General features: G+C 34.2%; 1 protein-coding gene across 1 annotated transcript; it reads left to right on the top strand.

Annotated features, from left to right (window-relative positions):
* Positions 1-9,802: 9,802 nt before the first annotated feature.
* Positions 9,803-11,687, top strand: LOC120122093 (tryptophan synthase beta chain 1-like). The gene is made up of 4 exons (XM_039141335.1): positions 9,803-10,143; positions 10,226-11,016; positions 11,318-11,412; positions 11,497-11,687. Exons 1-4 carry the CDS (start codon positions 9,835-9,837, stop codon positions 11,661-11,663), a joined length of 1,362 nt encoding a protein of 453 aa, XP_038997266.1. The 5' UTR covers positions 9,803-9,834; the 3' UTR covers positions 11,664-11,687.
* The last annotated feature ends 2,028 nt before the right edge of the window (positions 11,688-13,715 follow it).

Genomic DNA, 13,715 nt, shown 5'->3' with positions numbered 1-13,715 from the left:
CTAATCCAACTCTTTTTAAAAGAGTAATTATTAAATTATTAATTCAAACATAGAATTAGAGAAAGTCAATTCATTCCCCTTTAATAGTCTCGTATATTTTATACACTTTTGAAACGGTCGTTTGATCTTAATTCTCGATTCACGCTCATAAAATTTTAATTATTGCATTAGTCATACATGGAAATAATTAAATATGATAGAAAATTTGCCTTAAATATCTTTTGAAACATACGTATATTTTTACATATTGTACTCAAATAATTATACTCATCTAATATAAAAATAAATGAATTCATTTATTTTTCAAAATACTTAAATTTGAATAAAAAATTAAAGTTTGGTGTGTGCAATTTAGACTTGGCAAACTTGACCTGAACTAGATTACCCGAACCGATTGACCCGACCTAATACCTAATATTAACCCGAACATGATAATCAAATTTGATCCGATAACCGACCCGATCCAAAATTTAGCGAAACTAAAATCAATTAGAAACGGAATTAACCCAAACCGAAACCGAAATTAACCCGAACCAAAAGCAACCCGGACCGAAATTAACCTGAACCGAAAGAAATCTGAATCGAATTTTAACCCGATCCGAAAGCACCCCGAACCGAATTTAACCCGACCCAAAAGCAACCCGAATAGATTAAAATTGGTAAAAGTTATTAAACGATAAAAGTTATTTTCAATAATAAATTATTTAAATAAAATTGATAATTTATTAAAAATATTAGATTTATAATAAAATAATAGAAAGTTTAAGAGGAATATAAAAATAAGAATTTAATTGTAAAATTGAAAACAGTAATAAATAAAGTTTACTTATCTTGTATAAAAATATTATATTTATAATAAAAATTTATAGAAAACAACTAAAACAAAGGAAATAATATTAGATTTATAATAAAAATAATATAAAGTTTACTTATGTTACGACTAAAACTTAACAAATAAAGTTATGTATTATTTTTTAAAAAATAATAAAAATATTAAATTCATAATTGGAAATAAAACTTTTAATAAAATATTATTGTTTTTAAATAATTCTCATTATAAACTTTTCATACGAGATTAATATAAAATTTTGATAACAAATTCTAACACATATTATATAATCGTATTTGTGTCAAATTATCGATTTATCATCTCTAAATGATGGTTCAATCCAAAATATTGAACAATTGAGAATTGAAATTAAACATAAATGATAAAATTAACAAATAAGAAAACATTTTTTTACAAGTATATATTAATTATTCTATATATACTTGATTTTGATTAGACTCATAACCAATTCAATCCGAATTGACCTGATTTAAAGGTTGACCTAAATCGAAAATCAACCAATTCAATATTGACCCGACCCGAAATCTAACCGATATGGTATTAACCTGACCCAAAGATCAATCGATCCGGTATTGACCTGACCCAATATTGACCCGATACAAAAATCAACCGATCCAATAATCACCTGACACGAAAATTGACCCGACTTGATCCAATTCACCGTACACCCGAACTAGATCCGATATGATCTGAACAAAATTAAAGCGAATTTAATCTAGACCCGAAATTTCTTGACTCAAAATGACCCGACTTAAACCCTATCTGAATAACCCGCAATTAAGTAAAATTAATTATTAATATTTCATACATTAGACCAAAACTCATATATAATTTTATATTTATAACATTTATAAAATACCAATTTTAGATCCAACTAATAATTTGTCCATCTATTTTTGGAAAGTTTGCCCATCTCTTTTAATTTGTTAGAATTTGATGCTTACACTTCATGAAAATTGGGAAGTTCCACCAATTGTTGGTAAATACATAATCCTAAATGGTTGGATTTTGTCAATTTACTTATATAAATTACTCATCTAGTTTCTTTCTTGTTCACCGGTACGACACCATGAGCCCCTTGGTCATTAAGCTCTGCAGGACTGTCTGTCTGTCTGTCACCTGTTGATGATACAGATTTACCATCAGTATAAGAACTAGTTTTCTCTTTGACATCATTGTTTGTACCACGCCGATAAGAAGATGACGAAGAAAAGCGTTAACGAAATTAACGTGCCATATTAGATAAAATTAACGGAAGGTAGCGATAAGAATTTTACTAAAAATAAACTAAAATTTTGATGAATGTATTATAAGTTTTAAATGTTAAGTGATCAAAATTCAAATTCCTTAAAAGTTTGAAAGCTATTTATTGTATTTTACTCTTTATTTATTTAAGAATTTAATTATTGTGAATCAAGTCTAATATAACGGTAAAATTATCACTTTAATCATATTTAACATTAAATTTATAATTCGATCTCGAATAACATTTTCTCACTCTCTTTATAAAAAAAGATTATAGTCGATACCATTACCTATCCTCCCTCAATTATAAAAAAAATGATTATTGCATCATTCATATGCTGGTAAATTAATTTAAATATTGGATCAATATTTTGTTCATTGAAGTAGGGGTATTCATTATTCGGTTTTAACCGAATTAATCAACCGAATTGAATTAGTTCGATTAATTCGGCGGACCACCGAATTAGTTCGGTCGGAAAATAGTTAATACTTTTTTCAATATTAGGTTAACGGTTAATTCGGTTCAAAATCGGTTAATTAACCGAATTAGCCAAAGTTATTAAATATTGTATATATTATAAACATATTTTATGTTCAAATCCATTAAAATTTAATACCCTTTATATTTTTAATCACACAAAATTCATTAAATTATCAATACCTAATTAATTTTTAACTCAAATAAAAAATATACATCTATTATATTTAAATTAATCTAATTATAAAAAATTATTAAAAAATTCGGTTAATAGACCAAAATTTGTTCGGTTCGGCTAATATTTTTAAAAAAATTTGGTTCGGTTAAGGGTTAAAAAAGTTCGATTAATAATAATTCGATTTGATCAGTGACCGAATTAACCGTTTGAACACCCCTATGGTAAAAGATTCATAGTGTTATTTATTGTTTATATTTTGATATATAAATTAGTAATAAATAAGTTTTAATTGATAATTTTTAGTTTTTTATATGACTTAAATTAAGCAAGGGAAGGATTATATAATATTTATTTTGAATATATATTATTTTTTACCTGAGTATTTGCTCTCTCTCTTTCTTTTCTAATTTTAAGTTTATAATTATATTGTTTCTTATTTGAAGTTTAGAATTATGGTAATTCTTATTTAATGTTATGATAAAATATTTCATAAATATTTTTTATATGTTAATGCTTATGTAACTAAATGTAACATTCTATTCAAAAACTAAATGTAACACCAATAGCTATGTGTAGTTTTTTTTATATAACATTTAGAAAAGAGTTTGCGAAAGGTTTGAAGATCTCGTATCAACGTGGAAGATAACTCCAATGGTGGCTCTAAGAAAATAGTAGCAGCAATAAGGGCTCCTCGGCTCAAAGCATGCAACCTATCCGCAACCATATTATGCTCACGACATATATGTGATACCTTTGTGATCCACTAAAGTTCGAGTAGTTCATGGATTTTAGTGACCAAAGCACTCCCCACAAGTGCTTTCGATGAAAAATTCCAGATCTTCATAACCTCGAGATTATCGGTTTCCAGTTCAATATATCGGATTCCTAGTCTCCAAGCATGCAACAAGAGATCATGAACACCCTACAGCTCAGCGGTAAGAATCGAACAACGTCCTAGACTATGCTTCCATAACATTTGGAATGAAGAGTCAAGAACTCATTAAGCTTCTCAGTTTTGATAACCCTTAGCCACATATTTCTAGCCATACTGCAATGACACATAATATGATCAGCATCCTCCATAACAGCCCCACAAATCTGACATCCCAGTAGGCTAGAAAGGTGCTGACGAGATTCCTATTATGCTTCCATCTCCACCCGGATTCTTTGTGGATCATGGAATAATAACCAAAGAAAAACACGGATTCTTTGTGGGACTCCTAGCTTCCAAATCAAATTCCATAGAGAATGTTCATTACTATTGTCAAGGCATGTGATATCATTATAAGCTGACCTTATCGTGAAATTCCTATTATGCTTCCATCTCCACCCGGGGTGTATCAGGACCCAAGTAATCTTGAGGTGGTTGGATAGCAACAATTCTTTGGAGTACATGTTCAGGGAGTAATAAAGAAAGTTTACCCCAATTCTACAAACCTGAAGGGAGAACCATATCAAAAACTGAGGTGGGCCTCGGTGAACCTGCTCCTTTATAGGAGAATACAAGACGATTTTCAGTATCAAGCCAATGATCATACCAAAAGTTCGTATCTCTCCTATCCCGTATGTTCCAAGTTATGTTATCATACAACTCACTCCAAATGTATCTTAGTCCTTTCCACAAACGAGAGCCATTAGTATGACTTAATGAGATAGGAACAAGACTGTTCCATTTATACTTCCCACGAATAGTACGAACCCAAAGTTTCTCTGGATTGGGTATCAATTGAAAACCCACCTTCATCAAGAAGGCATTGTTTTGATTATGTAGGTTCCGAATACCTACACCTCCAAAATTTATTGGTTGCTGCATAGATTCCCATTTAACCAGGGGAATACCAGTACCACCATTGTTCGAGCCCCAAACAAACCTTCTAATAATATTTTCCATTTCAACACACAAACCTTTCGGTAGCTAAGTTGATTGCATCACATAGACTAGGATAGCCTAAAGAGTAGCCTTAGCAAATGTTATACGACTTGCTAAAGTAAGCCACTTCGCCGCCCAACCTGAAAGACGTTGATTCAATCTATCAATGAGATAAGAGTATGTGGCTTTGGTGACTTTATTATGGAGTAACGGGACCCCCCAAATACTTTCCAAGATCATTGACCTCCTCAAACCTGGACCTTTGAGAAACAGCCTGACGAATGCTTACTGGACAATTACTTGAAAAGAAAATTTGAGTTTTATCAGAGCTAATACGATGTCCTGTTTCATCACAAAACCTATCCAAAACACCCTTGATCATCGAAACTTGATCCATTGACGCTTTAACAAACAACACTAAATCGTCTGCGAAGAAGAGATAGGATAACCCAAGGCCCTCCATTGAGAGATAAATCTCCTTTCAGTATTCTGAAATAACTTTCGCCTTTATAGCTTGAGACAGTCTCTCCATACATAAGACAAATAAATAAGGCGATAACAATCACCCTGTTGAATACCTCTTGTAGGCTTAAAGGAATCCGTAAGATCCCCATTCCATAGAATCTGTGTCGACACGGATCTAACACATCACATGATACGAGAAATAAGTAACACCGGTATGCCAATTGTATGAAGAGTGCTTTCGATATAGTTCCATTCTAGGCGATCATAAGCCTTCTCCAAATCCACGTTGATTGCCATACATCCTATTCTACCCGTCTTCTTTGTCATTGAATGAATAACCTCATAGGCAAGAATAATGTTATCTGAATCTGGTGGCCTGGAACAAAACTAGCTTGATTTTCTACAACCCATTTAGGAAGAAACAACTTCAAACGACATACAATTAATTTAGTAATAGTGTTATAAAGAATATTACACAGACTAATAGGTCTGAACTGAGTAATGGAGACGAGATTATTAATATTCGAGATCAACACCAATAGAGTCTAATTCACCCAATCGGCTAGATAGTAATCATTAAAAAAACGATTAACAAATTGGAAAACTGACTCACCAACCGTGTTCCAATTTTTCTGAAAAAACTTTGTATGGATGCCATCCACGCCCGGGGCTTTCAAGGGAGCCATACTAAAGATAAAACTTCTAACCTCTTCCAATGAAATATCACGCAGCAAAGGCCGAAGAGTACCATCCCCATAACGAAAGAAATTACACCTCCCAATTTCAGTATTAGATACCATTCGCTCGCTCATAAAAAGATTGTGGAAAAAAGTAACTGCATGAGCTTTGAGATGTGCATGATGACTACATCAAGAACCATCAGGCAATTTCAACATACTAATCGTGTTGCACTTCCGGGGATTAATAGTAGACGCGTGGAAAAATGAGGTATTTCTGTCCCCATTCGCGATCTAAGTATTTCGAGCTTTTTGGTTCCACAAGCTCTCTTATTGAGCGAGAACTACATTCAACTCCTTTTTAAGCTTCATATATTTCTAATAAAAAAGGTCATTTGATATATCCACCGCTTTTTCAATTTCATGGATTCTAGCAAGCAACAGATTATTACGCCTCATAATATTCCCAAACAACTCCTTATTCCACTTGCTAATTTTAGCTTGGAAACCAAGTATATTCTCGTAAATGTCTCTATCATTTCTCCAAGAATTCATCAGTAAATTTGGGAAATATGGGTGCTCACTCCAAGCATCAATATATCGAAAAGATCGATTATTAGAAGTCTCCTGTTGGTCCCCAAAATTAAAACGAATAGGTCGATGATCCGAACCTAATTTTTGGAGATGAAAGACTTTTGAATGTTCAAAACATTCATACTACTCAACATTGTAAATACACCTATATGGCCGTTGAGAGAGGGTTCCACGTTTTCAAGTGAACTTTGGACTCGAAAACCCCATATCGATCAGCCTTGTATCAAACATAAAATCATCGAAAACTCCATGGCGACGTTGAGAGCCACCTTGACGTTCATCGTAATTACCAATGACATTAAAATCCCCACCAAGCATCCACGACAACCCTGAACCTGGATCCAATTCTCTCAGATGCCTCTTCTAATCCCAATTGCAGGGCTAACATAGACAAAAGTAATAAAGCAATGCTGACCTCCAGCCATCATAGAACACGCTGCATGAATATACTGTTGAGAAATAACAAGGATAGTAATCTGAAAAGAATTCCTCCAAAGTATCCAAATTCCGCCAGAAAAACCCGAAGCTTTAATACGGTAGGAGAACTCAAAACCCGATTACCTGATAAACTGATCAGTAGCTATACCACTAATTCTTGGTTTAAAAATAACAACAACATCTTGTCTTTTAGACTTCATCAATAACTTAAAATATGTATTCAAATCAGGGTCCTAAGCTCCCTAAATATTCCAAAAAATAATCTTAACCATAAGAAAAAAGGATAGAAAATGACACGACGGATTAGACCTACAAATCTGCTTTCTCTGAATGTTCAAACATAGTGTTCGCACGCCATTGAACCATGTCACCGTTAGCATCCGTAGAACCTTGGATTTCTGTGGATGCATTCTCCAAAGTAATACTTGTTCGGTTAAGTTCAGAATTCATAGCTGAAATCCACTTAGCTAACACTGGTTTGCTCGGCATCTTCTCATCTTTTTCCTTGTCTTCAACCCCTTACAAGATAAACCTTTAACTGCAGCAAGACCTTTATTTTACACTTTTGGACTGGCCCCTCGAGTAGTTCTTTGAAAAATGTCTAAGTTACATTTCTGTGGAGCTAAGTTCTCATAATTTTCTGTCACCTGTATAGCCACATGTTTGTCTTTATTCCAAGATGAAGCAACACTTGTAATCTTACCTATTTAAGCCACAACAATATTGTTGTCCGTTCGTTGTGAACCCGCTACATCACTTCTTTTTGGTTTATTAAACTCTTTAGAAACTCGTCTTGCTCCCCTTTGCCTGCTAGATTCAGTACTACCACTTGCCTTAGCGTTCAAATGACTAGAAGAAGACATCGCTTCCTTATTATTAGTCCTCATCATAGATGGCTTTTGTATCGAGTTACTTCCTGGATTATCATCAACTTGAATTGCCTGCAAGGCCTCAAAGCGAGATCCCGAATTATGAGCAGTGTTTTGCCTCCCTGTATCTGAGCTTGCAATCGTTTTGACCCCAATGTTCTTTTTTCTCCTATTCATCACTTGTATCCAAGGACCATACAGATCATCGGATTTCCCAATATCCTGTGCTTTATGTGCTTCACCATTATCAACATTAACTACTTTACCACAGTGTTCCTGTACATGCCCTTACTTCCCACAAGAATAATAAATAGTTGGTAATCCTTCATATTCGATTAACTGACGATGACCGTCTATCACTATTTCAGAGATCAGTGGCTTGTCCAAATCAACAACAACCGCGAGTCGTGCAAAGCGACTTTCTCTTCCCATTTTCTGTATTATAGTCTATCCTTACCACCTCACCAATAGCTCATGCAATATGTCCAAAAAGACTATGTGTATAATAGCGATAGGGTAAACCTGGTAGCCTCACCCACATCATAATCTTTATTGGATAATCCATGGCGGTAGAGAACTGTCTACTCCACGGTTGAACGGTAAGTTAGCTTCCATATATCATCCAAGAACCACCTGTCAATACATGAGAAAGATCTTTCTCACAAGCAAAACGAACAAGATAATACTCATTGTCAAGATCAATGTGGCTAATATCCCCTGAAAGATTCCATAGTGATTTGATCCTACTCAGCAAGGCCTTATACCCAATCGTTTTCCCCAGTAATCGAATAACCACAGAATTAACCAGTTTGGCATCAATAGCATCGTGGACTCTATCTGAGAAGTTAATCGTATGCAGAGTGCCATCAACGCCCAAAACTACATCCTCAGGGTGAACATCCACATCGAAATCATTAATCGAAATGGGTTGGTTACCAACCAGTTTTGGACCCCTTACCATATCACAAAAAAAGGATGACCGTTGTTGAATGCTCCAATTCCTTACCCCAAGTTCTCCGATCTAACATCCACAGGATCACCCATGGGGGAATCAACACCATTACCGCCAGGATGATCTGAAGGATGTTGAAGTGGTGGGTCTGCCAATCCGATTTCGCCATCAGGCGACAGACCACCATGGCCGCTGAATTGATCCATGACAGCAGGAAAGACAAGATTCTCGGAAGGGTTGGGCGCCATTTGAAATTCTTACAAAATTCTGGTTTTGTAATTTTTTTTAGTTATGTGTAGTTATTAATAAATCATCAACCTAAAAGTTTTCTAGTTCATCTTTGTGTAATAAAATTATTGTTTGGTGTTACATTTTAGAAGCATATTAAAAACATTAATCCTACTTATGTTCTTAACACTCTCAACCATTTGATAATGAACGTTCAAATATCCAAGTAGCTCCTAGTTTTCGAGAACTTGAGACCTCTAAGAATAACAATTATCCCTTTAATCACTGAGATAACTTAGTTCATGATTTATTTTAATATATTTAAATGTTTTATTTATTATTTGTTTAATATATTACATTGTCGCGTTACTATGTTTATTAAAGGAAATTTTTGTGTGGGGTCTTCATAGTGTATAATGTTTTTATTTTAAAACATCTAATTAAATTATTATGATGATTCCATTCAAAGTTTTTATTTTATTTCTAAATTGTGTATTTAAAAAAAGGATGGTCAGTACATTGACTTTCAATCAAGGATTCATATCTAATTAGTGGAAAAAATTTAGAAAATAAAAATAAAAATTTATTTAAATAATAATATAATTTTAAATAACATATAAAGGATTGATGCCAGGATGGATCACGTGATTGTTGGATTGTGGTCGCACCCCTAGAATTTTTACTCTTATATTTTAAAGTTTTTTTTTATATTTTTATTGATTATTTAAAAATAAATTCCTAAAATTTTATAATGGTATGATCCTAAAATTTTTAATATAAATTTTTAAATTCACCTATATAACATAAAATTTTGGGTACTTCCTTATCGACAGATATTGACATATATGTTTGTCGGCAAGCCGATTTAAGATACGTACCATTAAAATTTGTTCATGCAATCATTTTTGTATTCATCAACGACCCTTCTTTTCGTTTCTATAAATACCCATCGTCCCCATATGTAGTACCGAACTTGTAGAAACAAGAACGATGATGGCTTTCAGTAGCAAGGCTCTTTGCTTCAACAAACAAATGATTTCGAGTTCCATTAGGCATCCCTCTGTCGACAAAAAAACAGCCACTGCTCCGGTTGTTTCCCTTCCGGAGATTCCCCGAACACAACCAGCTTTGACCATGAACAATCCTCTAGTTAAAACCCTTGATAAGCAAGAGATTCTTGAAAATATTCCAGGGAAATTTGGAAAGTTTGGGGGGAAGTATGTGCCCGAGACACTCATCTCTTGTTTAACTAAACTTGAAGCTGAGTTCAACCTGGTTTTGCATGATTCTGAGTTTCAGGTTAATTCATGTTTGATATTGATCGAATCCCAGTAACTAAGATTTACTGTATGTTTTAATGGATCATGCGTATTTGTTGCAGGAGGAGCTGGCAACGGCATTAAAGGACTACGTCGGAAGAGAGACACCTTTATACTTTGCTCATCGGTTAACAAATCACTACAAGAACAGCCAAGGCGAAGGACCGGAGATTTATCTAAAGAGAGAGGATCTCAACTACGGTGGGGCTCACAAAATAAATAACGCCATAGCGCAGGCAATGATCGCCAAGCGATTGGGCCGGAAAACCATAGTGGCGGCCACCGGAGCTGGACAGCATGGAGTAGCAACCGCCGCTGCATGTGCTAAGCTTTCTCTAGACTGTACCATCTTCATTGGAGCCACGGACATGGAAAAACAAGCCTCCAACATCCTATTAATGAAGCTTCTCGGTGCTAAGGTAGAGCCTGTGGATGGAACATTCAAAGATGCGAGCTCGGAAGCCATAAGGGCGTGGGTTGGGGAGCTTGAAACGAGCTATTATCTGACGGGAACGGCAGTAGGGCCTCATCCGTGTCCGAGCATGGTACGCGAATTTCAATCCGTCATTGGAAAAGAGACGAGAAGGCAGGCCATGGAGAAATGGGGTGGAAAACCAGATTTACTTGTGGCTTGCATCGGGAGTGGATCCAATGCTTTGGGTTTATTTCATGAGTTCATAGAGGACGAAGATGTGAGGTTGATCGGGGTGGAGGCTGCTGGGTTTGGGCTTGATAGTGGTAAACATGCTGCAACTTTAGCTAGGGGACATGTGGGTGTGTATCATGGTGCAATGAGTTATCTTTTACAGGATAATGAAGGACAAATTCCGAGTCCCCATTCCATTGGTGTAGGGTGCGTATACTAACAATTTTATATGTTCACTACTTAATATAAAAAATTATGTCCTCATCGTGATTTTAAATCACGGTCGCGGTCGTGTTTTTAGTCATTTTATGTTTACCGCGATTGCGGCCATAACTAGTGCTATTGGGCGCTATTACGGGTGTAGTGGGTAACTCGGACGGCGGGACTAGCGCTATTTCTCGGGTGCTATCACTTTTTCGAATCGCAATTTAAAACCCTGGTCCTCATCTCATTACTTCTATTTTTTATTTATGTTCAACGTATTCTAACTGAAGTAAATGGCATGCAGGCTAGAGTATCCAGGGGTTGGACCGGAGGTGAGCTTTTTAAAAGAAACAGGTCGAGCCGAGTTTCATACTGCCACAAACAAAGAAGCTGTGGATGGTAAGCTACCAAAAGTTTTTCTTTTTCCTCTTATTCTTTAAAATTTAAAGATAATAAACATGAGATGAATGCTTTTACTTGCAGCATATCGACGGCTATGCCGATTGGAAGGCATAATACCGGCGTTAGAGGCCTCACATGCATTGGCTTTCCTTGACAAACTATGTCCTACTCTGCCCCATGGGACCAAAGTTGTCGTCAATATCAGCGGTCGTGGAGATAAAGACGCTGCCATTGTCTCCCAATACTAACCACATTATTCAATGGTTTCACAATATACGTGGAGAGCGACAATGAAGGGCCAACACATAAAAAATATATATAGTAATATAAGATTTAAAACTACTACTACTTTTTCAACCACTGCATAATGTACGGTTGATTGTGTGAATGAATTATGTTGAATTTATAATTAAACCAATTACAATTGGCAGATCTAGAAATTAACAAAAAATTTCTTATTTTTTTATTTTCATTAACAAATTAAACTAAATTTAATATTTTTAAAAAAATAATAGGTATGTAATGACTCCCTATATAGCCACATACATCCACCCCGATTCCAATATATCCTTAAAATGAAAAAAACGTGAATGAAAAAAACGTGAATGCGTGTGAAGGCTGTTTAAACCATCGAATTAGTAAAAGATCAAATGAGACTATTATATTATGGGTTTATATCAAATCAATTTAAAAATTGATTTAATAATAATGAATCATGTAACCGTAATAAATAAAGTGATAATTGTTATTTTTAGAAATTTAAATTTTCGAGTTCAAATATCAATGATTATAAGATATTAGAATCTTCATTTATTAAATTATCCAAAGCCTTAAATAATATCATTCATAATCAATCTAGATTAATCAAAAAATTAATTTAATAAAAAGATTAATAATTTTTCGGAGAAGTTTGAAAACCTTACGTACCATTAATGGCAGATATTATTATGGTCGTGAGCAAGAATGATGATCAGTATGATTGTGGAAACTGGAAGGGACAACGAATATGAGAGCAATATGGGAGGTATTGGGATTCGAAAAATCATGTTGGAGACTACCGAAATTATGAAGAACGGTATAGCAGAAATGACAATAGGTGCTTCCTAAAATAGCAGGAGATGATAGGTGATATTATCCGTACCGACCGCCGAAAACTGACAGGTCCATCGGTTCAGATGAAGACAATAAATGCATGAGATTTGGTTTCATAAGGTTCAAATCTTATGCTAAGGATATATTGTAATTTGCTTAATAATAACTTTTAATTAAAAACAATGGTTATTATCATTTGCTCATAGGTAATTAGTCAAAGTCTAATACACCTTGAGAATCATTGTGAACTGTCTACTCAAACTGTCAAACTCGTTGTGTACTTGTGTTGGCTGAATGTCGTTGTATAGCTGAATTGCATGACTCTGAGTTTTATTATTTTGTTGTCTTATGTTATTCGTTCAATGACTGATGAGTACTGTTATACCATGCTCAGTGGTTTTCTTTATATTATTGTTAAATGTATGTTGTCATTGGTTTACATTATAATTAATAGACTATAAAGTTAAAATATCGATTAAGTATTAGTTCGATTGATACTTTTACGCTTTTAATATCAAAGAGGTTGTGAACTTAAAAACGTTTACGTGTAATTACTCTGATTTGAGAATTTGACTTATGGACAATTAGAGGTGGCAAACGGGTCGGATTGGATTTGGGTTGGGTTGGATCGTTTTGGATCAGATTATTTTGGATTTAAATTATATTCGATTTAGGTTTGAATTAGGTTATATAAGATCTGATTCAAATTTAGTTCGGATATATGATAGATTAGGTCAAGTTGGGTATCAAGACAGGTCAATATCGAGTTTGGTTAAATTTTGGGTTAGATAAATATTAAATCAATTGTTTTTCAGCTTGGGTGAATATTAAATCTATTGATTTTCAGGTTAGATCATATCAAATCGGTCCGTTTTTTGATCATGTCAATACCAAATCAGTTGATTTTTTTGTCATGTAAATCTTGGATATTTGGGTCAAATCGGGTTAAGTTGGGGAATGAGTCCAATCGAGCATATATAGAATTATTAATATATTCTTGTAACAATGTGTTTTTTGTTTGTTTGTTAATCTTATCATATGGGATCAATTTCTTTCGACTTCGATCATCATTTAGTGGTGATAATTTAACGTGAACCTAACTTATAAGATGTGTTAGAGTTTGTGACCTTTTTCGTATTATTTCGGTTTGAAGAAATTACGGTGTGACCTATTCTATGAAAAAAAAAATTATAAATTTTATTATCAAT

The sequence above is a fragment of the Hibiscus syriacus genome, unplaced genomic scaffold (genome assembly GCF_006381635.1).
Source record: "Hibiscus syriacus cultivar Baekdansim isolate YM2019G1 unplaced genomic scaffold, ASM638163v2 tig00110384_pilon, whole genome shotgun sequence".
Classification (NCBI taxonomy): domain Eukaryota; kingdom Viridiplantae; phylum Streptophyta; class Magnoliopsida; order Malvales; family Malvaceae; genus Hibiscus; species Hibiscus syriacus.
The sequence above is the reverse complement of the archived record's forward strand: the minus strand, read 5'-3'. Positions and strand labels throughout refer to the sequence as shown.